At 33.2% G+C, this 24648-nt stretch overlaps 3 protein-coding genes across 5 annotated transcripts in view; 1 reads left to right on the forward strand and 2 right to left on the reverse strand.

Moving 5' to 3' along the window:
* The window catches only part of LOC143243833 (BBSome complex member BBS2-like), a 42502-nt gene extending 36295 nt beyond the window's left edge, over window positions 1-6207 (reverse strand). The window contains exon 1 of the mRNA XM_076487521.1: window positions 6080-6207. The gene's annotated coding sequence lies outside the window, so the exon portion shown is untranslated. The remainder of the gene's footprint in view (window positions 1-6079) is intronic.
* LOC143243834 (phospholipid phosphatase 1-like) lies at window positions 3870-17869 on the forward strand. Its single transcript, XM_076487523.1, has 6 exons — window positions 3870-3997; window positions 9266-9420; window positions 10471-10685; window positions 11458-11581; window positions 12797-12976; window positions 13953-17869. The coding sequence occupies exons 1-6, from the start codon at window positions 3922-3924 to the stop codon at window positions 14055-14057; spliced, it is 855 nt and encodes a 284-aa protein (XP_076343638.1). The 5' UTR covers window positions 3870-3921; the 3' UTR covers window positions 14058-17869.
* Window positions 17870-20211: 2342 nt separating this feature from the next.
* Window positions 20212-23973, reverse strand: LOC143243835 (uncharacterized). 3 transcript variants are annotated; one of them, XM_076487526.1, is made up of 3 exons: window positions 23721-23973; window positions 21962-23109; window positions 20212-20751 (listed from the first exon to the last, which is right to left on the reverse strand). In XM_076487526.1, exons 2-3 carry the CDS (start codon window positions 22986-22988, stop codon window positions 20552-20554), a joined length of 1227 nt encoding a protein of 408 aa, XP_076343641.1. In that variant the 5' UTR covers window positions 22989-23109; window positions 23721-23973; the 3' UTR covers window positions 20212-20551. The 3 variants fall into 3 exon arrangements, 2 of the variants coding, with proteins under 2 accessions (XP_076343641.1, XP_076343640.1); XM_076487525.1 differs by having other exon boundaries at window positions 23491-23973; XR_013024781.1 differs by lacking the exons at window positions 21962-23109; window positions 23721-23973 and adding an exon at window positions 23491-23714 and having other exon boundaries at window positions 20612-20751.
* Between the last annotated feature and the right edge of the window lie 675 nt (window positions 23974-24648).

Here is a 24648-nt window from a genome sequence, read left to right on the forward strand (position 1 = left end):
ATAGTGTTGTCAATGTGCAGATGACATTAATATCGCATGCTTTGGCTGTGAGTATCGTTCTAAGGCTTTTTAACGATTTTTTGATATAGCAGAAAAATCGAAACTTTTTATTTTTACATATGTTTTCAAAGTGACGCTTGTACCTGCTTCCTATAGCAAATCAAATTGAAGCAAGGCTATAATGTAGAGAAACAAGCTCGCATTTCATCATCGACTTTAAGAAGCCTCTCTCTCTTTCTGGCTTTAATTTCAGTCAATGCTGAAAATCCAATTTCGCAAAACCACAAAGCTGCAAATGAAAGCAGAACTTCAACGTCTTTTGAACTGATTGCAGGATATGAATTTTTAATGGAGATCCAAAACTCATCCAAGCTCTTTTCGTGAAACAATGACTGATAAAGATTTGTCGTTTCGTAAATCAATGAGTTGTTCTTCCTCCTCAGTTGTAAGATTTGTTGTCTCGTTGATTCCGAATGGACAGGTCACCCAGTTATATTCGTCGACAGCAAATGACGGGAAGTAATGTTTTAGCGCAGGCTGTAATTCGCTTAATGTGTTCAAAATTTGAGGAACAATTTTCTTTGACGGACGTTCGTTAACAGAAGGAAAACAATCAAGGATTCCTTTCGAGATCTTATTCTTCCCCAGCATCACCTTTCTATCGAAGGCCTTCAGTTTGGACGTTGCAGTAATAATGTTTTCAAATGGTCCTTGGAGACTGAAGTTTAGAGAACTTAATTTGTCAAACAGGTCGGAAAGAAATTCGACCTTCAGCCACCAGATCTCATCATGAAAAGAAAATTTAAAGCCTGCTTCATCAACCTCCAAGAAAGAAATTACTTCAGTTTTCAGTTGGACAAGACGCTTTAACACCTTTCCTTTCGAAACCCATCGAACTTCAGTGTGATACAGTAGCGTTTTGTAGTCTGAATCCATCGCCTCACAAATAAGAGAGAAATGTCGAGATTGAAGTGGCCGAGATTTGATGAAATTCACCACTTGAATGACTTAATTCATAGCAGACTGCAAATCTTTCGGCAAAGATTTGGAGGCAAGCGCCACTGTGAATCATGTAGTGAACAATTCTAATGTTTGGATTTTATTTGCGCACCAGAGTGACGAATCCCTTCTTTTTTTTCCTTTCATTGAAAGACAGCCATTGGTGCAAACGCTAACACAGTTATTCCAATGTAATTTGAAGAGCAAAATGTTCTCATTCACCAACTTGAAAATGTCTTGGCCTTTCGCTGTACTTTTTAAATCTTTGCAAAATAAGTATTCGTTTACGATTTTTCCATCTTTTATCAATCGAACAAAAGATAGAACTTGAGCGTTTCCACTAACGTCAGTAGATTCATCAACTTGAAGAGGCCATAGCAGAGACAATTCATCTTCAGGCGCTTCGAAGTGTTTTCAAACTTGATTCTTTAAATCCGACGACAAGCCTACAATTCTGCGCGAAATTGTGTTATTGGACAGTGGAACTTGCTTGACCTTTTTGGCGGCATCCGTTCCAAGCATAGTTTCAACTATGATTGCTAATGCTGGCGCAAAGATTGATTTGGCCTCCGTATGCGCTTTATTGCGTTTTGCCAAAAATTGAGCAACCTTATAACTTGCAATCAATCCTTTTTTGGGAGGCTTCATGTAGTTCACAAGCTTCCTTGATTGTCCATATTGTTGAGCCGCGAGATTCTCGAAGTATTCTTTTGGTTTATCCTTCACAGCTGAATGTTTTGTTTCTAAGTGTCTCTTCAGTTTGCTAGGGACAAGCGCTTCGTTCGATAAAGCTACATTGCAGAGTAGACAGAATGGTAATTGAGAATGTTCTGATTCCAAAGCGATAAAACCGTATTCGATGTGTTTGTTGTACTTTCGTTTGATTCCTTGCTTTTGATTCAACACATTCTACTTTGCAACACCAGACTTACTTAAATATTTTTCCACAGATAAATGATAAAGTTAATTCATACACGATAAGCATGAAGTTCTGCAGTTGATATAAAATTCCTACCTACAGCGTAGTAACTGTAGCTTACCGCTAAATGAGAACGTGTACCAGAAAGCAGTTTGATCGTTTGATGCATCATTTATGATGTACGAAGCGCTTGTTAAGCCACAATTAAATTAACGGTTGAGCCGTTGCAGTCGAGAATGAAATTTAAGTGTGAACTTCTCAGTGATCGAGTTCATTGAAAAACATCGAATGTTTTGGAAGGTTTCAGAGTGTCTCTATAGTAGCTTTTATTAACTGATGTGTTCAATTTGCTTGTAAAATCCCAAGAAAGTTGAATGTGTTTCAAAAACACAGTGGCACTCCTGCCAATCTCTCGCAGCACACAGGTTGAGAATCACTGTTCTAGATATTGTCTTGACAATATTATCATTTCAAGTAATCCTTGAATCTTTCAAACTGACCTTGTGGTCACCATAATCAGAAATTAAGATTCTATTTCAAGTATATTCTAAGTTTTATTACATTTTCACCAAAATAAATCCCACTTCTGACATCAGATTGAGATTGTTGAAACGCTTTTTCTCTCTTATTTTTGTGGGGTGGGGAGATATTTTAAAATATATGTTAAAATAACTGTATGATCAGTGTGCTTGAGACGAAATCAGTTTATTTCCTCTTATAAATGTTTCTGCATGATTAAAGATGAACACTTTCATAAAATGTAAATTGTTTAGGCCTACAAATGACATTGTATTTCTCTAAAACAGTACTAGGACTAACGTGCAATTAATTCTCTTTTAAGAAAAACGCGATAACACTCTTTTATCTCAACTACTTCGACAATTCATGGAACTCCGTTTTAGACATTTCTGAGACTATCGTGAACTTAAAGTCACATTAGCAAATACGTTATAACATTAAATATATATATTACGACATTATACTTGTTTGGTCATCGACAGGAGTCTTGATCAAAGCCATTGTGGAATTAATCTAGTCTGTATGTTGTTCAACTATTTAAAAAAAAAACTGATAAAAAGTATTTGATATTGTAAGGGTTATTCTTTTACTATCACGGCTCGGCATGGCCAAGCGTGTTTAGGCATGCGACTCGTAATCTGAGGGTCGCGGGTTCGTATACTCGTCGCGCCAATCATGCTCGCCCTTTCAGCTGTGGGGGCGTTATATGTAACGGTCAATCCCACTATTAGTTGGTAAATGAGTAGCCCAAGAATTGGCGGTGGGTGGTGATGACTAGCTGCTTTCCTTCTGGTCTTACACTGCTAAATTAGGGACGGCTAGCACAGACAAAACAAACAAACTTTACCATCATCATAAAATATTTATTAAATTTATGTATACATATATGTATATTCACGTTTCAAATTATATCTCAATTATTCCTGTCAGTTACCTCCACAAATATACTTATACTGATTTTCTTTATAACCTCTGCTTTTCAGAAAACGTTGATATTAATGTCAGTGACACTTTCAAGAACACACACACAAAAGATTATAATTTCAATTTACTCTTTTCATTATATGTTCTAAAGTTTAGTGAAATTCATAGAATTTGAATTAATTACCACAATTATAGATTTACAAAGTGTGCTACTTTGCGAGGCATTACATCTTGAAATACATTTTTTAGTTGCAACAAGAATATCAGAGTTATATAAATGATTCCCATTTAATATTTATGCTTGTAGCGTAACGATTAGCTTCATATTGTCTTTCTTAAACATTCTGCTACATTTTTATGTTGAATTTCTTCACGATAAAGGGTAATTAGAATTGGATACTCGTTCAAACTAAGAAATTCTAAACAGTTAAGAGATTTAAAGGTGTAAAAAAAAAGTTAACTAATATTTATTAAATGATATTTATAGAGGGCGCAATGAACAGGTGTTCTTAAATAAGGATACATCAGGTAAATTGCAGTTGCATAGCGTCATTGGTATCATGGCCGTGAGAGATCGGTTATTTCCGAATGTGAGTAGAGCTAGAAGATTAGTCGACCATTTAATGTGGATATCAGGTATGCATGAGCAAAAGTTACGTAAGATATGAAACATTCTATTCATTTATTTCTATTGTTAATATTAGTTGATACATCAGGGACACTTAATAACATATGCGAGATTGAAAACACTCAGATTACCATTTTATTTTTTATTCTTAGGCGGGATACATGGATGATTTCTTATATAGTTGAGTGATATATTTAGAATAATTCAAGATATCCTGATACCAGTTGAAGACTTTCTACGGACAAATCAATACTGAAATTATTAATAATGTTAAAAAAAAACACGTGATTTCCGATTAAGCGTTCTTCGTTTCGTTCTATTTTACTAAAATTCAAAATAGAATATTAAATATATTCACAGAGCTGTATGTAAACTATAACACGACTGTATGTCAAGCCGTTTAGAAATAAAAATTGAAGTAAAATCACGATTTTTAAAATGTTCAAGAGATCCTCGAGGCATTTGAGTTGTAAGTGCATAAATGTTACACTATTTTAAGCATTTGATGCTTTGTCAGAATATGTATGATATATTAAGTATTACTTAATACCATTTGTAAAACAGCTTTAATTAGAGTCAACTTTCCTTTAATGACGCAGAGTCGTAACCTTAAAACTTTTTTTAATCTGTCATACCAGCTTTTAGCTGTTAAAAAGGTTTCAACCAATCGGCGCCACCTGGCAGATTCTAAGTTTTTATTATCACGTTCTTAAGACGACTGGTATGGGTATTAGAACTTTAATTAGAATAAAGTGCAGAACAACGTTTGCAAACTCTCTCTTTGTTAAACTGAAAATGACCTAAGAAGGTCGAAACGTCGTTCTGTACTTTATTTTAATTAAAGTTATAATATCCATACCAGCCGTATTGAGAATACATAATCACGTTCTCACTGGTATTACTAACACGAAAAGTTTAAGTTATAAAAGATATCGTTGCTCATACTAGAGAGAAATATGTTTTGACTTTCGCGCAAAGCTACTCGAAGGCTATCAGCGCTAACCATCCCTAATTTAGCACTGTAAGACTAGAGGGAAGGCAGATAGTCATCACCATCCACCGCCAACTCTTGAGTTACTCTTTTACCAACGAATAGTGGGATTGGCCATCACATTATAACGCACCCGCGTCTGAAAGTGTGAACATGTTTGGATTCAGTGGGATTCAAACCCGCGATTGTGAGTTAAGCGCTCTAACCACCTGGTCATGCCGGACCTTAGAGAGAAATATACTTCATATTTACTATAAATAGTGATAATAACTGTTTTTAATCTAAAAGGATGAATTATCTCCTAGAAGTTAAATTCTAACTAATCTGTCTGTACAGTATATATGCATATGTATGCACTATCGTCTCGTTATAGTATTGTGGTTAAATTGGAAATGAAAAACTTTCCCCTAAGGATCTTAAACTGTAAATTATAGTATAATTATGTTATTTACGATTAATTTTATAGCTAGCAAACCCTTCTTATAAATTAATTATTTTACCCTTCCAATTATCGATGTTAGAATACACCTAATAAGTTCTTTTTAAATCATTACAGTTAAGTAATTTGAAAATTATTTCATTATAACTTCATATGTTTTTGATTGGTAGCGACATCTGTGAGACAATCACGAATCAAAACTTAGTTTTATGTTATCTGTGGACACTTATATACTTAAAACCACCTCAGTTCTCGGATGTAATTTGTGAAATTAATTTTATAGCACCTTTTACAATACATCTTAAATTTACTTTTTATTTAAAATAAAACAGTGAAGGTGTTTTAGCACAGACAATTTTCGCTATAAAATACTATAACGTTCGCAACTGTACAGTATAACATGGTCTCGGCGGTATTCTAGTATATAAACAAAAAATAGGAAATAGGTCATTACTAGTACCATATAACATACCACTACTACCGTTGTAACTAAATATGGCTACGGTCAAAGACACATTGACCTAGTAACTGTATTTCATTGTGTACATAATGAAGCAAACATAATATTATTTTAAGGTACGACAAGCTAACTAGAGCGCGCACATGTATCACATTCTTTATGTGTTATCATGCACATCTCCAAAATACTTTGTACTTTACCTTCTCTTCACACTAGGCTTGCATCTTTAGTTAGGGTTAGCACATGTAGAAGGATCGTGACCAGAGCGCCAAGATCAGCATGGCCCCGTTTGCAAAATCCTCGCCGGACCCCATTTCTCTCTCGTTTTTTAACACTTTTAAGAACTTAGAGTGTTTTCTTATAGTAAAGTCACATCGGGCTATCTGCTGAGCTCACCGCGGGGAATCAAAGCCCTGATTTTAGCGTTATAATTCCGTAGACTTGCCGGGAGATAAGAACTTACTGAAAAGATGATACAAAAGTAGGTCAGCAACGAGCTGACAGACAAGACAGAATAATAGCGATAGCCATTTTTATCTCACAGTACAAGCTTAGAAACATTAAGAAAGTATCAACAAATATGTATTAAAGATATAATATAATAAATTTATATTAATTATTACTTAAATTATTATTTCAGTCATTCTTAATTTATGAAGTATCTTTGCAAATAAAAGCCAAAAATATATTTTTTATGGCTAAATGAAGATATAACTTTTCCCGCTTTACCGCATAACCATATTTCATTTGCTCTGGTTCTGCACAAATGTCCCCTTTTTGGCGGCGCTGATTATGGCCAAAACTTTGCGCATTGTTTTAAAAAAAGATATATATATATATATATGCATGTGTTATATAAATGCAAATAAGAAAACGAATCAAATACCCAGATAACATGTAGTACGGTTGCATCTCGTGTTATTTTTCAGAATATAATGACTGTGTACGGTGCACAACTGCTTCATGTACTCTGAGTTAAAAGACCTAAACTTGCCTCTGGTCTGTTATATCAGCTTGTTTTTAATCCTGATTACACAGCTGGCAGGAAAACACAATCTAAATATTGTACAATTTTCATTACGCACGACAAAACCTTTCTACCGCGGTAGTTTAACAATGTTGAGAGTTGTGAAATAAACAATGAACGAAATACCATACTGAATATTTAATATTATCGTGTCACTCTACAAACTGCTGCCAAATTTTCCAGTTTTTATTTATCAAAATCATGTTGAATGTTATCGTGAAAATTTTGTTTAATAACTTCCCGCAAAGCAATATAACAGTTATCTACCTATAGCTGAGGATTGTCTCAAGAGTCTGTAACCATAGCAACAGTGTTTCAAGAATCTGAAACCGAAGCCACAGAGTGTCTCTTAAAATCTGTAACCATAGCCACAAAGTACCTCAAGGGTCTGAAACTATAGAGGCAGAATGTCTTGAGAGCTCAGAATCATAGTCGTAGAGTGTCTTAAGAGTCTTGAACCATAGCCACAGGGTGTCTTAAAATTCTGGAACAGTAACACACAAGCATATCTATGTTCTTTATGCTTCAGAGAATCAAACCTCGGAGTTTAGTGTTGTAAGCCCGAAAACTTTCAGCCAACCTCCGAAGGATCTTTAGACATCTACCTGGAGCCTTTTTCTACCAATATGATTTAGAAACAAAACTGTAAAAACTTACATTTATACACCAAAGAAAACAATGCCCCCACAGTGGTACGTCTGCAGACTTTTACTACTAGAAACTGGTTTTCAATATCTGTGTTGGGCATAACACAGATAGTTCTTTATGTAGTTTGTGCTTAATAACAAACAACAGAAAACTTCACTGTAAAAACAGCTGCTTGTAATTCTGAGAAGTTGATGCATGCATTTTATTTGTTAACAATATAGCTGTTGCTTGCACAGATGTTGATATTAAATGTCCTTTTATCGCAGCAAAAATGCGTAAACAGTTAAAAAAAATATGGTGTATTTATTCTAGCGTTAATGTTAACACAGAATACTAACTAATACAAGGATTCCATAGCTGTCTACCTCTAATACCTATGAACGAGTCAAACCGAAGTCTGTGACGAAATCCCTCGGCCTAAAATAAATTTCGCATTTTTAGAGTTTGGGTGTGTATTTCAACATCGTTCCTAATTGTATGCAATTAGCTGAACGGCTATACATCATTCCTCAAAGATAATCTCACTGGACGATCACCTCTGAGTTATTAAACCTAAATACATGCCATGACTGAACTGGAGTTGCTATTGGCCAATGCGTACGTTTAAATTTTGAAGTAAAGAACTAGGACCGTTCTTAGAAATTGCGTATTTAATATCATATAATAAATAAAAAATAAAGCACAGACAATCCTAAGATTTCAGCAACCAAGTGTAATCTGTGTTCAGGCTGCTTCAGATTTGACAGATACGCGATTGTGTTAACACTCGTAATGTTGCCATATGATGAGGCAATAGCGCTTTGCTAGAATCGCTTGGTGTATTTTATGTGTTGCTGCAGATACGACTTTTTTGCACCCAGATTAACATTTTATCACGACTTATTTGACTCACGACCTCTTCCCCAACATTACAATTGAAAGCTGCTACGGCCATTTAAATGTACTCATTTTTATAATTGAGGAAAATTGTCTAACAACCAAGTTATCTAATTTTAATAATATTGACTTAAATATTTAGTTACTTTGTGAAAAAAGTTGTTGTATTCCGAAATTTAAAACCAAATGCATAGTTGATGATATTCGAGAGAAAACAACTGATATACATGTGACAAGCATGAAGTATTAGCTTCAGCCAGTTCCTCGTAACATGCTTGCTTTTTAAACCGAAGGGGTGTTATACTGTGACAGTCAATCCCACTATTCATCGGTAAAAGAGTAACCTAAGAATTGGCGGTTCGCAGGGTTCACTAGCTGCCTTCCAGTCTGCCACTGTTAAATTAGGGATAGCTAGCGCAAAATGATTTCGTGTAATTTTGTGAGAAATTCAAAATAAATAAACATCATGAAGGGCAAAGGGAATATATACAACTTGCTATAAAATATTCGTTTTACTTTAAATTACTTCGGAACCAACAATGTGGTTTGTATGAAAACAAATATCTATGAGGCATGGTATTATTTAAACATTTTTATATTTATATACATTTTTATTTTCTTCTCACCCTCTAGTGGCACAGCGGCATGTCTGTGGACTCACACTACTAAAATACGGGCTTAGATACCCGTGATGGGCAGAGCACAGTAGCCTATTGTGTAGCTTTGTGTCTAATTCCAAACAAACAGTTTTTTTTTTCTGTTAATCGTAGAAGAAAAATGGAGTAGCGTGCATGTGTGAAACAATGGTTAACATTTTTCTTTTTTTCTTTTGTAGCCCTGTTTTTTGTTTGCTTAGCCATCGCAGGATTGTTACGGCCAAAGCGTATAGGATTTGCATGTAACGATATTTCAATACGACACCCTTTTGTAGGAGACACCATTAGCGAAGGACTTCTACTTTTCTCTCTTCTTTTTGGACCTGCCTTAACAGTAACTTTATTTTTCTTAGCTAATAAGAATATAATACTTTATTAATGGATAAGAAGCAAGTGGTTCCGAGGTGTATAAGTTTAGACACGATTAGAATAATTCGTATATACCAGATGCCAAATCTTGTCACAATGTATCTTTTTATAAAAAATATTAATTTAAAAGATGGAGGTTTCTAACTCTATTATACTTTTTATAGACCCTATGAATGGCAGTTTAAGGCTAATATTTAGTTAAGAAAAACGACATGTTCAACAAATTATTTTGTTATCTTGTATTTTGTGGTATTATTTGATTATAATTTGTATATGATGGTGAAATATTTTTAATTCATGATGGCAAGAAACCCACTTGAAGTAAAAATGTATCTTAGGTCATCTTCAGGTCAAAACATTGTACTATTCTTTATTTTGGTAAAAGAGCTAATACCTATAACAGCCGTCCTGAAACATATTATATTTAATTACTTTTTTCACACAAAGTTGAGAAAGTAAACACAATATGTTAGTAAAATAAAGGTTAATTTTGTGTGAATGGTGTCAAATTATTCTGTAACTTATAAAATACATACTTCTATATATATATTTAATTTCATCTCTTCAAAAGCATATAAAAATACATGCTTATTAAATAAAAAATATGTATATATGCAAAAATGGCTCATTTGGGTTGAGAAAATATTTTACATAGAAGAGCGAACAACGTTTAGACCTTTTATGGTGAACCTGATGATGACCGAAGAAGGTCGAAACGTTGTTCGCTCTTCTATGTAAAATATTTTCTCAACCCAAACGAGCCATTTTGCATATATATATGTCTCTACAAGTGGGTTTTCTCGACATCACTGAATAAAAAATACGATGAACAGACACTAACATGTTGAAGATAAATCATTGTTTTCATCACTTCTTACCCTATTAACTAATATGTACATGAAAACAACAGAACTTAATTAGATTATATGCTGAGCAATGTGTGAAAAACAACATCAGCTGAACTGCTTTGATTACAGTATTTAATTTTAATATCTTCTGTTTCACTCAATGTCAGATATTTATTGTGGAAGCAATTCATCATTACCCCATCTCAAAGAATTTGTATCAACAGTGTTGCAGTTGTTGGCTAATGGTACTAGGGTCCTTCCTGTTGGGGTTTGTTTATGTTATATTTATAACAGAACTTCTAAAATCATTTGTTGGTGAACTCAGACCTCATTTTTTGGCATCCTGTCAACCTGATTGGTCAAAAATCAACTGCTCAGAAGGGTAAGCCATCATTTTTGTTGCATGTTGTTAACCTGAAAATAGTGATGGATTGCATATCCTATCAGATGTATTCAATGAATAAGTTATTAGCACCACAGTAGCCTTTTAAACAAGAGTAAAATTCTGTATTGTAGATGAAGTTCATATTATGAAATATTATGGAAAATCAGGTTTAAGTATACCTAATTCAGTCACTTTTCATAGTCTAATTTTAGACATTTTGTGTTATGTGGTTGTTTTAAAGTATGCTGGAAAAATACAGTACAGAGTTATCAGAAACATTGTTCAGCTGGAAAGATTTCAAGCAAAAAATGTTTTTGTTATGAAAAAATAGAGGTTTTTAAGACATTGTGGATATACAAGTCTCCACTAGTAGTGGCCCAAAACTTGGATATATGTTCAGATGGGATCTATAATGTTCCAGTTCTGAATATGGTTATATAAAAGGAGCAAAATATGTGCCTAATAGTTTTCAGACAGTTGTGTTTGAGTAAAGTTAACATACAATGAAATCACTTCACATGAGGTCTAGTTATCGATGTTTTAATATAACAGCTAGCATTCAATCAGTTTCTGCCAACTTTGACATCAGATATAAAATGTATACTGTTGGATATTAATATAGAGCATTGTATAGTCATGTAGTACTGACAATACAAAATATGTACAGTGAATACCTGTAGGATATAAATGTAGATCAAGATAGAATTATGTACAATTTGTTTTCAGACAGATTTTAACAAAATATACTTCCTCATATTGTGTCTTCCAGATTTGTAATAGAATATAATTGCACTAGCAGAGAACAACGGTATCGGCAAGAAAACATAGATATTTACAAGTCGTTTCCATCAGGTCATTCATCACTTTCTTTATACTCGTTCGTGTTTGTTGGTGTAAGTATACTTAATTTTAAAGTAGGCTTAAGACAGAATATAAAAAATTTACTTTGATAGTTTTTCTTTGGTTGTTATTAAGCACAAAAGGCCCACCATGGCCAGATGGTTAGGGCACTCAACTCATAATCTGAGGGTTCAAATCCTAGTCACACCAAACATGACCCTCCCTTTCAGTCATGGAAGAATTATAATGTTATGGTTAATCCCACTATTTGTTGGTAAAATAGCCCAAGAGTTGGCAGTGGGTGTTGATAACTAGCTGCCTTCCCTCTAGTCTTACACTGCTAAATTAGGGATGGCTAGCTCAGACAGCCTTCGTGTAACTTTGTGCAAAATTCAAAAACAAACAAATGCACACATTAAGCACAAAGATGCGTGATGGGCTATCTGTCTTGTGCCCACCATGTGTTTGATAACAATTTTTACTTGGTTTTAATTTAGCACAAAACTATTATGGGTTGTCTGCAATGTAACCAACACATATTTGATAATAATTTTTGTGTTGTTAAGCACAAAGCTACAGAACAGGCTATTTACGTTGTGCCCACCACATATATTAAAATCTAGTCTTTAGTGTTATAATCTTGAGACTTATTGCTGCACTATTTTGTGGGCTGATAGTAGAGATTAAATATATGCTTGGTTTCACTTCTAAGTAAAATATATTAAACTCATCTAAATTAAAAATTAATTTTGCATGTTTTTAAATTGAGAACCTAAAATGTTTTCACTTTTCTAGTTTTTATCTTAAACCAAAATAAACTTCAGTGTAAAATAATATTACTTTAATCAATAGCAATGTTTTTGGTGTACAGTTTTAATTTTCAGGCCCCGTGATATACTGAGATAGTTTTTCAGAATTACCATTTTCTTTCAAGAAAGATTTGTACATAGGTTTGTTTGTTTTTAATTTCATGTAAAGCTACATAAGGGCTATCTGTGCCAGCCAAACCTAATTTAGTAGTAAGACTAGAGAGAAGACAGCTAGTCATCACTGCCAACTCTTGGGCTACTTTTTTACCTATGAATAGCAGGATTGACCATCACACTATAACACCCCCATGGCTGAAAGGGCAAGCATGTTAGGTGTGATGGAGATTCAAACCTTCAACTATCGGATTATAAGTTGAGTGCCTTAACCACCTGGCCATGCCGGACCACTTGTACATAGCTAATCTGAATTACATTTTTTTTATATATACTTTTTTTCAGTTGTATGCTGAAGTGCGGCTTCAGGGGACATCAAAGTCTCATATTCTGAAGTTAGTGTTACAATTGATCTTTCTTTTCTGGGCTTTGTTGTGTAGTTTAACTCGAATCACTGATCGTCGTCACTTCTGGTGGGATGTTCTGGTTGGGTGCTTAATAGGAATCACAGGAGGAATTTTAACGGTATGGATTGTTTGAAAATGTGATATTACCTAATACTACGAATACTACCTAATCATACAAAACCGCACTAAACCTTTTGAGAGAAATTTAATTTTGGTAAGTCTAACACTTCAATATTAAGTTGTTAACTTTTGAATTATTATTACTAAAAATCAAATAAATTCCTTTCCTGTCCTACTGAAAATACACAAGTTAGATAAGTTTAAACTTCATGTCCCAGATCAGCCAACATTTGATTGATTGTACTCATCCTGTGATGTCACGGAGGAAGCTCCTAAACATTTCTTGATGTATTTTAGAATCTAACAGCATTTACTAGTGTTAAGAGGGTCTTAGTTTGTTTTGATAGCAAGTTCACGTTGGTTCATTTGACCACTTGGGTTTTCCGTGTTACTATCAATTTATGCCAACTAACGTCCGCATAATGTTGATACTACAGAGATTTCATTGAACCGTAAAAGAAACTTAGCAATGCTGCACACTACAATTGGGAGTTTGTCAATAATGCATAGGTTTAAAAGTTACAATTATATTCCTTCAAGCATACCATACTGTGTTCCACTCATTCATCTGTGAGGGTTTACATATTTAGTTATACAAAGAATTTAAGTAATGGACATGAAAGTTCATATATACTTTTTAATTCAGGAGGCAGTGGAACACTGGAGTAGTTGTTTGACTTTTCCCTTGTTTACACCTCTGTGGTGTGTTCTACAGAGTAATCATTCACAGTCCACTCTCCCTCTTCTATTCAGCCACAGTTATGTCCCAGTTTTAATACAGATTCTTACATAACACTAGATAATATATTACTAACCATGTCTTGTGCATCAAGAAACTAAATGAAATTAAAAATACAGCTGTTTAGGTTATGCTTCTAAACTACATTTTCTTGAGCCAGAAGTTATTAATGCTTAATTTATGTACTGTTTTCAAATTGTTCCTGCTGACACCACTTACTCCATTTCTTTTCTAGGTTCGATGTTTTCTACGAAAGAGATTCTTTTCCATGGTAGAAGATGTGGCAAGAGACAAATCTGCCAGGAAGGATAACTTAAAAAAATCTGTTCCATCTAAGTAAGCATGATAGACAAAACATAAAATGAATAGGAGCCTCACCTGGAAAAAAAATCCATTTAAGAATGATTAAATATATGTTAAAGGAATAGAATATTTTTTTAATCAATAGTGAGTTGATGAAGTTATTTTGGTAAGATGTTTGTTTCTTTACAGTGAACACTGTACCAATAATCTTATCTTTCATTACATGTATTTGACTAAGTACAGTGTAAAATATGTAATAATGCTTCACTGAAACTGATATACTCAGCTTTAATTACTTATTTTCAGAATATTCCATATTTGATTGATAGTGTGTTGGTTATATAAAGGTTTACATACTCAAGTCACTTACGGAAAGCCAACACAACAGTTAACTAGAACTGAAATGCAAACCAGTGTTAGTTTAATGAGATGTTATAATGTACATGACCAATGTTGGGTTTCATTAGATGTGATAATATAGATGATGAGTGTTGGGTTTCATCAGATTTTATAATATACATGACCAGCATGGGGTTTCAAGAGATGTGATAATATACATGACCAGTGTTGGGTTTCATCAGATTTTATAATATACATGACCAGCATGGGGTTTCAAGAGATGTGATAATACACGTGACCAGCATGGGGTTTCAAGAGATGTGATAATATACATGACCAATGTTGAGTTTCATCAGATGTTATAATATACATGATCAGTGTTGGGTTTCATCAGATTTTATAATATACATGACCAGTGTTGTGTTTCATCAATGTTATAATGTACACAACCAGTGTGGGGTTTCATCAATGTTATAATGTACACAACCAGTGTGGGGTTTCATCAATGTTATAATGTACACAACCAGTGTGGGGTTTCTCGCATGTTACAATGTACATGACCAGTGTGGGGTTTCTCGCATGTTACAATGTACATGACCAGTGTGGGGTTTCTCGCATGTTATAATGTACATGACCAGTGTGGGGTTTCATCACATGTTATAATGCTCATGACCAGTGTGGGGTTTCATCACATGTTATAATGCACATGACCAGTGTGGGGTTTCATCACATGTTATAATGCACATGACCAGTGTGGGGTTTCATCACATGTTATAATGCACATGACCAGTGTGGGGTTTCATCACATGTTACAATGCACATGACCAGTGTGGGTTTCATCACATGTTATAATGCACATGACCAGTGTGGGTTTCATCACATGTTACAATGCACATGACCAGTGTGGGGTTTCATCACATGTTACAATGCACATGACCAGTGTGGGGTTTCATCACATGTTACAATGCACATGACCAGTGTGGGGTTTCATCACATGTTACAATGCACATGACCAGTGTGGGGTTTCATCACATGTTACAATGCACATGACCAGTGTGGGTTTCATCACATGTTACAATGCACATGACCAGTGTGGGGTTTCATCACATGTTACAATGCACATGACCAGTGTGGGGTTTCATCACATGTTACAATGCACATGACCAGTGTGGGGTTTCATCACATGTTACAATGCACATGACCAGTGTGGGGTTTCATCACATGTTACAATGCACATGACCAGTGTGGGGTTTCATCACATGTTACAATGCACATGACCAGTGTGGGGTTTCATCACATGTTACAATGCACATGACCAGTGTGGGTTTCATCACATGTTACAATGCACATGACCAATGTGGGTTTCATCACATGTTACAATGCACATGACCAATGTGGGGTTTCATCACATGTTACAATGCACATGACCAATGTGGGGTTTCATCACATGTTACAATGCACATGACCAGTGTGGGGTTTCATCACATGTTACAATGCACATGACCAGTGTGGGGTTTCATCACATGTTATAATGCACATGACCAGTGTGGGGTTTCATCACATGTTATAATATGCATGACCAGTGTTGTGTTTTATCGATGTGAAAATTTACATGACAAGGGTTGGATGTTGTCAAATTTTTCATGGCAAATAATTTCTTCATGTAAAATCAAATATATTTTGATGAACCAATAAAGGATAAAACATCAAGTATACACCAACAAGAGATTTGTGTCATCACATGTTCTTGTCTGCAGTACTTGTAACTATAATATATGTTTCCATTCTTTACATAAGTAAAGAACTGTTTAAAAGTAAGTGTATACAGAAAGGGGGAATTTCTATCCTAACATTACATTCAAACAGTTATTATTGTTTTTCAGTCAAAATATCACTGGTTTAATACAATTGAATGATTGCCAAAATGAGTAGTCATTTTTTCATTGAACATTGTTAGCAGATGTATCTGTGAGAGGCACAGTTGAGAGGTTTATGAAAGTTGTGTTCTTTCCAAAATATGCTAGTTCCAATACAAAGATTAATAAGGGTAAAATTATTCATGTCTCTTGGGTTTGATTATCTAAGTAACATGTTTTTAAAATCAAGAACTTAAAAACATCTCAATATATCTGTTTATTTTGAAAGTATATATTCAGAATGTGTGAACAAAAGTGACTGATGGGATATGAAAATAAAACAGTAGATACAACTGTAGAATAAATATTTTAGCTATTATAAATATAAACAACGTTTCTAGTTTTGTCCTAAATATGGCAGCACTAACCCTACTGACTGATATATTAAACCAGCAATAGAGCCGTGAAATCTATAAATCGTAAAAGAACAATAACTTCATGACACACCCAAGCCATTCTTTGTTGGTTAAACAATATTAACTACAAAGTCCTAGGAGAGGTTAGAGGTCAAATTCCTCTCAGGTTATAATAGGATCTTTTTGTGTAAGAAAATTCAAACCTAAATTAAAAGGATGGTCATACATGTCTTCCCTGTCCAACACTTTGATGTTGGATTGAAAATTCCATCCTGATGTACATCCGTACCAATGGGGGACTATCATCCTGATTTTGAAGAAATTAAGAGTTTATGCTAAGAGTCAGTGAGATCAGTAAAGTGTCTTTATAGGTACACACGTAACATGTAAGTTAAGTTTATATTGAAACAGTTAACAGTTCAATGTATTACTCCATAATTTCAAGACATTTAGGAGAAATTGTGTGTGACCTTTGAATGACTTACTCTTTAAACATGCAACGTATGGTTTTAACTAAGAAAACATAAAAATTACAGTTACATCTGTGATATGTACTTTAGCATTAGTTTCTGTAAATCTCTAGTATCATTAAATATATATTTATTTATTGAGAGACTGTAGATATCATTAAAGGGCCACATATGTAATCATTCCAAAAAATATTACCACTTACATTACCCCTCCTCCAGTACAAGTTTAATAAAAAATGTAATAAAAAAATAAAAGGCCAAATAGTTTGTGTGGTTATCCCTGCAGAAATAATACGTTAATAATTTAAATCATAATGTTTTGTGTAAATCTTTAAGACCATGAGCAAGAAAGCTCCGACTTGTAACGGGTATAAAACATTTTCAACTTTAAGCATGATATATTTGGAGTAGCAATAAAAGGTGATGTTTTTCCTGATGATTTGTGAAACAAGTCAAACTCTCCAGTTGAATGATAAATAAAACTAAGCCAAGAAACATTAAGTTATAACAAAAGGTAGTTACAAAAAAAATGTCCCTACTCTAATTTTTCTCAAACATGACTGGAAGTGTTATAGCAGTATTACACATTGTATATTATAACAAAGAGATTTAAAACCAAGGCTTGTATATAACCCCATATTTAATAGTAACTATTTGTTATGTATAATAAATCTAACTTTTCTATTGTAAATTTACACATTGTAACAACTTTTACTGATTAAAGTCAGTATATTTATTGATATAATAAAAGATATTTTAATCATTAAACTGATTTTATTGCTGATACAAATACACTACCATGAATACTGATGTCACATTTTGTCTCAAATCTGTCTTCCAACTCATTTTGTTTTCATGTGACATTTCTAGACTAACAGACTAGTTAGTGAACTATCAATTTCCTCAACATTACTAGCCAAAACCATCTACTCTGGCAAAGCATATACTTAAAAGAAAAATGAGATAATTGGTTCAGTGAGCTTTTGTGTTTACCAATAGGAAAATTATTGGTGTCAGCAATGGATAGGGTTGATACAGCTACACCTAATTGTTTACTTTCACTCCTACATTTGTAGGATAAGTTTACACCAGCTGTTTTAAATATTATAACAGATAATGTATACATCCAGAATTCAAGTTTACACTAGCTGTTTTAAATATTATTACAGATAATGTATACATCCAGAATTCAAGTTTACACTAGCTGTTTTAAATATTATTACAGATAATGTATACATCCAGAATTCAAGTTTACACTAGCTGTTTTAAATATTATTACAGATAATGTATACATCCAGAATTCAAGTTTACACTAGCTGTTTTCATATTGTTATAGATAACGTGTACATCCAGTGCTTTGAAGTTTTCTTTACTAGAAGAGCTGACTTTTAATATAGACCTCCCATTATTTTTCTTAATGCAGATATTGCAAATCATAGAGGCACATAAATGATAACTTAAAAATTAAAAGTTGTTTTCTTTGGTTTGGTGGCAACGAGGCAATAGTCAACCCAGTGACAGGATAACTTGGTAACAGGAGATTGTGGGGGCAGTAAATTATGTCAAAATACAACTCGTTAATATATCCACTTGATAATTGTGGCATAAGATGGACTTGTATTTACGTAGGGGGAAAGCTTGCATGTTTACATGTCTGTGTATCAGGTTTACAACATAAGTAAAAAAGCTACCATCTTGACAAAGAGTTGAGCTAATTATTTTACTTCAATGGCCGTAAACACTTGCCGAGCCGGCTACTGGCAATACTACCAGTACATTCGAAATATTAGTATGTCCATAAGTCTGTTGACTAGTAATATTGTTCATGAACTGAGTGTTGTCAAGTTGATCTTAAACCTTTTCTTCTAATTTTTTGATGGCCAGTGTAAAATGTAAAAATGACTAGATTCTGGTTTCATTCAATTGCTATATAGTAAACCTTACAGTAGAAGGAAGGAAATAGTTTCTGATTTACCTCGAGGGTAAACATTATGGTAGGAGGAAGGAAATGGCTAGTTCCTGGTTTATTCAAATGTTCTAGGATAAACATTAAGTTAAAAACCAAAACGACTTCTACCTTTGCTTTTTTGTTCTATAAGATATTCAGACAACTGGATTACTGCTTCTTTGCCTGGTTTTTTTTTTTTTTTTTTTTGACATATCTTACCATCAATGCAGGTCATCAAGGAAATAACCATATGCAACATGGCAGTGTTCCATTTTTCCTTTCAAGGCAGAAGACTAATGGAATTTTTGCCATAAACTTCTCAATATTGCCCATTGTATCTTTTGAACACATCTAGTGGTTTGCTCTTCCTAGTAATAAATTGGGTGAATTCATGCCTCAGTTATCACTTGTTCTATGTTGATACTTTAGACATGATGTAATATCAAATTTAATTTTTTTTTTTTTTTGGGGGTCAATTGTTTATGCTGTTCTGATACTACTGTTGGCAATTTCTGTTGACAAAACTTTATTCCAATTGGTAAGAGAACAATGGATTGATTATTTTTATTTTTAATTTATATGGTATGTAAATCTATGCCAAGTTATATTTGATGTAAACAGGAAACAAACAAAAGGCCATTACTACTAGTACTTCTAACAAGAGAATCAGTTTCCTGTGTTTGCTTTCTCAAAAGCTTCATAACAGTGAAGGCCTGCGATTATCTTCTAGAACAAAAATACTGGACTCATTCTTACACCTGAGACTGCTTTAAGTCTCTGTTTGAGAGGACTCTTAAAATTACTTTATAATTTCTTGGATAAAGTAAGACTGATACTTAAATTACATACCATTAAAGGAGAGAAACTAATCTGTAAAACTATGTAACAGTTGTTACAATAAACATGAAGTATCAGGAAAAACTTATATTTACATTGATTCACAACATTGTTGGAAGCTACAATGTTTTCTTTTAGGAATTAATGTTATATTTGATACATTGTTTTTTGTAGATTGAAAGCTGTATATACAAACATTTACCAGGATTATTTAGTTTTTCCAAAGTGTGCACACTATTTTAAGATAATAGGAAAGTAGTAATGCTATTTAAAATATTTTATATTATAATATTACATGTGTGTGTATAGAACAATTCTAGAGACATTTATTCAATTGGTATTAATACATTTAATTCCTATATATTATAATTGGGTTTACACAAACCACATTTGTAACTGCATCTTTCCTTATGTAGTGTTAATTTTACATCTCATTTAACTTAACTGTAACCAGTATCCACTATTAGACTATGATACATGTATACTTGTTTGTATAATTACTAATATTTACAATGATAATTCAAGTAACAGATGTGTACCAGTTACATGCAAGTAATTTCAAGACTGTTAAAAGTTGTTAAAAATATTTACTAAGTAAACACAAGTACATACTAGTCCATAAAATATGAAATCTTCATGAGAATAAAAAATCTATTTAAATAAACTCAAAAAGGGAATTTTATTTTTTGATGTGGCACAGTTTTTGGATGACCATATTTCATCTGTAACAGAGTTTGAGGAACCCTAAGTTTTTGTGCACCGAGAAAATAAACGAACTTGTAACACGTCTCTCCTTTTAAGATGATACCATTTCGGTGAACGTGACGAAACGTTTCCATTGCTCCAAGGACATCATCAGCTGCACCTGTGAAAAGACCAGTAGCAGAAAATGTTACAACTTATTTGATATTAAAAAAAAACAACTTAAGTTACTTCTTAGAAGACTTTAAGATAACAAAACTTATAATATATATATAGAATGCTATGAAGTTTGGTTCTGACATACATTCCTCTCTTCAACAGCCATACAACATTCAGGTGTATCAAAAAACAGATTTCTTGGCTATATAATATCCTTTAACCTAAACTGTACCAGTAAAAGCGTACATAAATTGTAACACAGTTTTTGATTTAACCAAGATTCATCCAATCAACTGAAATGTTACAAAACAGTTGTATCTAATACACATTTACAAACTTATAAAATATTAGTTGGGTTTCATTAACAAAACTATTATTGGAATGTATACACAAAAAACAAACAATAAATCTGCATTCAGCACACTGAGAAATACTGGTATAAACACATTTAATAAAAGGCTAGGAGGACAGAACACTACTTATGTCTCAGAATGGCTGGTATGGTTATTAACACTTATCAATAAGCAGAGAACAACATTGTTCTCTACTTATTTTTAATAAAAGTAAATCTGTACCAGCCATTCTGAGATACGTTTTTATTTTAAGTGGGTTTCTCGTCAGCAAGGACATTACTTCCCTATCGCGATGTAGGGACCTTTTGTTTGTTTAAAATCACAAATAAAGCAAGTCCTAGTATCAGAAAATTTTAAATACAACATTTCATATCCATATCCAACAAACTTCAAAATACTTCATTTTAACAGTAATAACTACATAATTAAGCAAAATGCTTTATGGCTTGTTACATCTTGAGTGCCAAGAAATATATAAATACAAAGTGTCAGTTGCAGTACATGTTAGCAAGCAACACTTGTCACAAACTTAGCTTACAAACTAAGTAATAAACTCATGCAAAGTAATTATTAATTAGAACCTTTACTTGATAATACAGATTACAAAAACAAATGTTCACTTCAGGATATACTGCTCTTCATTATTATGAATTCAACATTACTTTTCAAAAATGTTCTATACACTTAAACTTGTGCAATACATTTCTGGATCAATCATACTATATTAATATATTCTGGACTATCTATTTACGTAAACTCAAGAAAATGTCTACACAGTACTATCCCATTGTGAAGTTTGCACATGTATTACTTTATACACGAGTATTCTAATGGAAGCAGAAAAAAGAAATTAAAACTTACACTGCATTTCCAACAAACAACTAAAGACTTCAGAATAATAAGTTTGAGCTTCCAGTTGTAAACACACTTCCACCAGTCTCTGAAGAATGTCGAGACATTGTAACTCTTTTGCTGTAGATATAATATTTTCAAAGTGTCTACAAACACAGACTTTAACTTTTGGACAGTCATCTAATATACTCTGTCCCATTTGCTGATACCTCACCGAGTCATTGAGAAATAAACTCTTCCACACATTTCCCACAACATAGTTAACATCTTTATCAGCACATCGTTTTACCATCTGAACAAGTAAGTCAAGTTGTTCCTCGAAATTTCTTTCTATTAGATGATTAGTCAATAAAGTTATCATATTGCTAACTTTTATTTTTTTGTGTGGATATTCAAGTAAAATACTCTCGAACAACTGAACAGAAGCTTCGTACTGCTCATTTCTCCACAGTGCTTCTGCCAAGTAATGTCTGAAACCTATATTCCACTTATAATTGTTAGGATAAGCTCGTTCCCAGATTTCTTGAACGTTTTGGACTCCTTCTACATTTCCTTTGAATGCCAAGGTTCTTGCAAGACACTTAAGTGTTTTCTTTGATGGATACTCAGAAGCACTATAATAACATTCTAAGTCACTAACAGCTTCATCTGTCATCAGAAGGACTGGAAGGTTGTGGTCACAACTTATATTGCCTTTAGGTTGAATCATTTTTTTAGGATATTTCAAAAGCTTTTCAGTTTTCTTTTTATATTTTGTGCCAATAATATTTTTGTATTTATGTTTTTCATGTAGACTTGAAATAAGAAAATCTAAATTTCTAGATGTATTATTCAACTTTTGCCTAGTACAATGATATGCACTTTTACTAATCAACATGGTTTCTTTATAGCACAGTTTGTTTAAAACTACTGGACATCCATACATGCTAAGATAAGAAATATACAATTTTCTTCCACATAAATCTCTCCAAGTTTTCATTAATTTAACCAAACACTTTTGAGCACAAAGATACATCATTTTTCTGTTATTAAGCATTTATATAATTTATTATTAACATTATTAAAGTAACGTATCTTTATAAATATACAAAATATATTATACACTGGTTATTTTTTTTCACTTTTCTTCCTATGGGAATCAGAACTGCATGGAGATCCTACAATTATAAATGATAAAAAAAGCCAAGTTTTGTATTGTATCAAATTTATCTGCACAATATACTGTGCATACATTAAATTTGAATGTCTACAGAAAAGATTTATCATACCACTTTTTTTTTTTTTATCAAGTGTTACGATTTTACATGGGATAACAAACACTAATTAAAAAGAAAAACGTTAAACAAAACAATCAAACTGAAGGAAAACTCGTATTCAAACTTCAACGTTCTAATATCAAGGGAAATACCACATGTCCGATATTAACTTATTATATCTATTGGAAAAGCAACACAAAGTTTACATAACTGACAAAGCAATGTTGTTTGCAATCGACTAGCTGAGCATATATATATATATAACTGTGATATACAACTTACAGTATTCTCTTCTTAACGCTTGTGTTTGAATGCTGCCTAATTCATCACAGTAATGACGAATGATAAAATTAAAAATAATATGATCTCATAATACTAAGGAAAGGCTATAACCAGTCAAAATGATAAAATTTTAAGTTTTGAACTGAATCCTCCATAAAAATTATCTTCATAGTGAATAACGTGCATTCATCGACAAATAATTGCGAATACAGTTTCAAATCTTTAAATACCCTTTTCTTAGTGTTCTGCGACATCTTTGATTTCCGTTCGACTCGGCTTCCAGACTACCGAGAAATTATGGTGATTTGTATTTTCAATTTCACCACATCTAAATCCACAAATTTTTTTATGGTTAAATCCAAAATATCAAACAAAGCAATTGATGGTAGTGACTACTTGAAATTATTATTTTATATACCGAAAGTCGAAACTTTTTAAGCTCCCACAATCCCTCGCAAAGTGTAATGTGCTTAACTTATTAGCATGCGTCGTCTGCTAGCCGAAAATCATGTGCAACTGGACTGTCTTTTGTTGTTTTTTTTCTGATTTAATAACCTTCATTCGAAACGGTACGGAGATCTTTCAGTAGTTTCGTTTTAAATTTACTTATTGATAAAAAGTATTAAACCTGTGTACTTGAGAATAATCGTACCAGTGATCGAAAGTCGTATCTGCATTAAACATATTCTTCTTTACATAAAAACTCTTTCAAGTTAGATTAAATATTTTAAGCCTAATATTATGCATCGCTGGACTGGTAAGCATACTTTGTTTGTGAGAAATGAATTACGCTAACTAGTAGTTCTGATTGCGGATTTATTTTATCAACATCTGCGGAAAGTAGCTAATGGTACATTTTTACATTAATTTACTACTTCGTCACATACTTAGCCATCCGATAGGCTCAAGTGAATGGTCTTTAACACTTTATTGGACAATATGATTTTTTTTATGGTCTATGCGTTGGACTTGTCGGATTGTCTTTTAGAAAATTAAAAATTTAGCTCATCATAAGGCCACTGTGATACCATCGACCTTCTGGAACTGTATCAGTAAACGTGTGGTGATTGTTTTTTTTTTTTTGGCGGGGGGATATTTCGCGCAAAGCTACTCGAGGGCTATCTGCGCTAGCCGTCCCTAATTTAGCAGTGTAAGACT

The sequence above is a fragment of the Tachypleus tridentatus genome, chromosome 2, assembly GCF_004210375.1.
Source record: "Tachypleus tridentatus isolate NWPU-2018 chromosome 2, ASM421037v1, whole genome shotgun sequence".
In the NCBI taxonomy this organism is placed as follows: domain Eukaryota; kingdom Metazoa; phylum Arthropoda; class Merostomata; order Xiphosura; family Limulidae; genus Tachypleus; species Tachypleus tridentatus.

Bases quoted from the DNA above. Each gene is read 5' to 3' on its own strand.
- LOC143243834 (XM_076487523.1), top strand. From the start codon at position 3,922: ATGGCCGTGAGAGATCGGTTATTTCCGAATGTGAGTAGAGCTAGAAGA. The intron at 9,421-10,470 runs GTAACTTTATTT...ACTCAATGTCAG, and splicing joins TTTTTGGACCTGCCTTAACA to ATATTTATTGTGGAAGCAAT. The intron at 12,977-13,952 runs GTATGGATTGTT...TTTCTTTTCTAG, and splicing joins TCACAGGAGGAATTTTAACG to GTTCGATGTTTTCTACGAAA.
- LOC143243835 (XM_076487526.1), bottom strand. From the start codon at position 22,988: ATGCTTAATAACAGAAAAATGATGTATCTTTGTGCTCAAAAGTGTTTG. The intron at 20,752-21,961 runs GTAAGTTTTAAT...GTCTTTTCACAG, and splicing joins TTGTTTGTTGGAAATGCAGT to GTGCAGCTGATGATGTCCTT.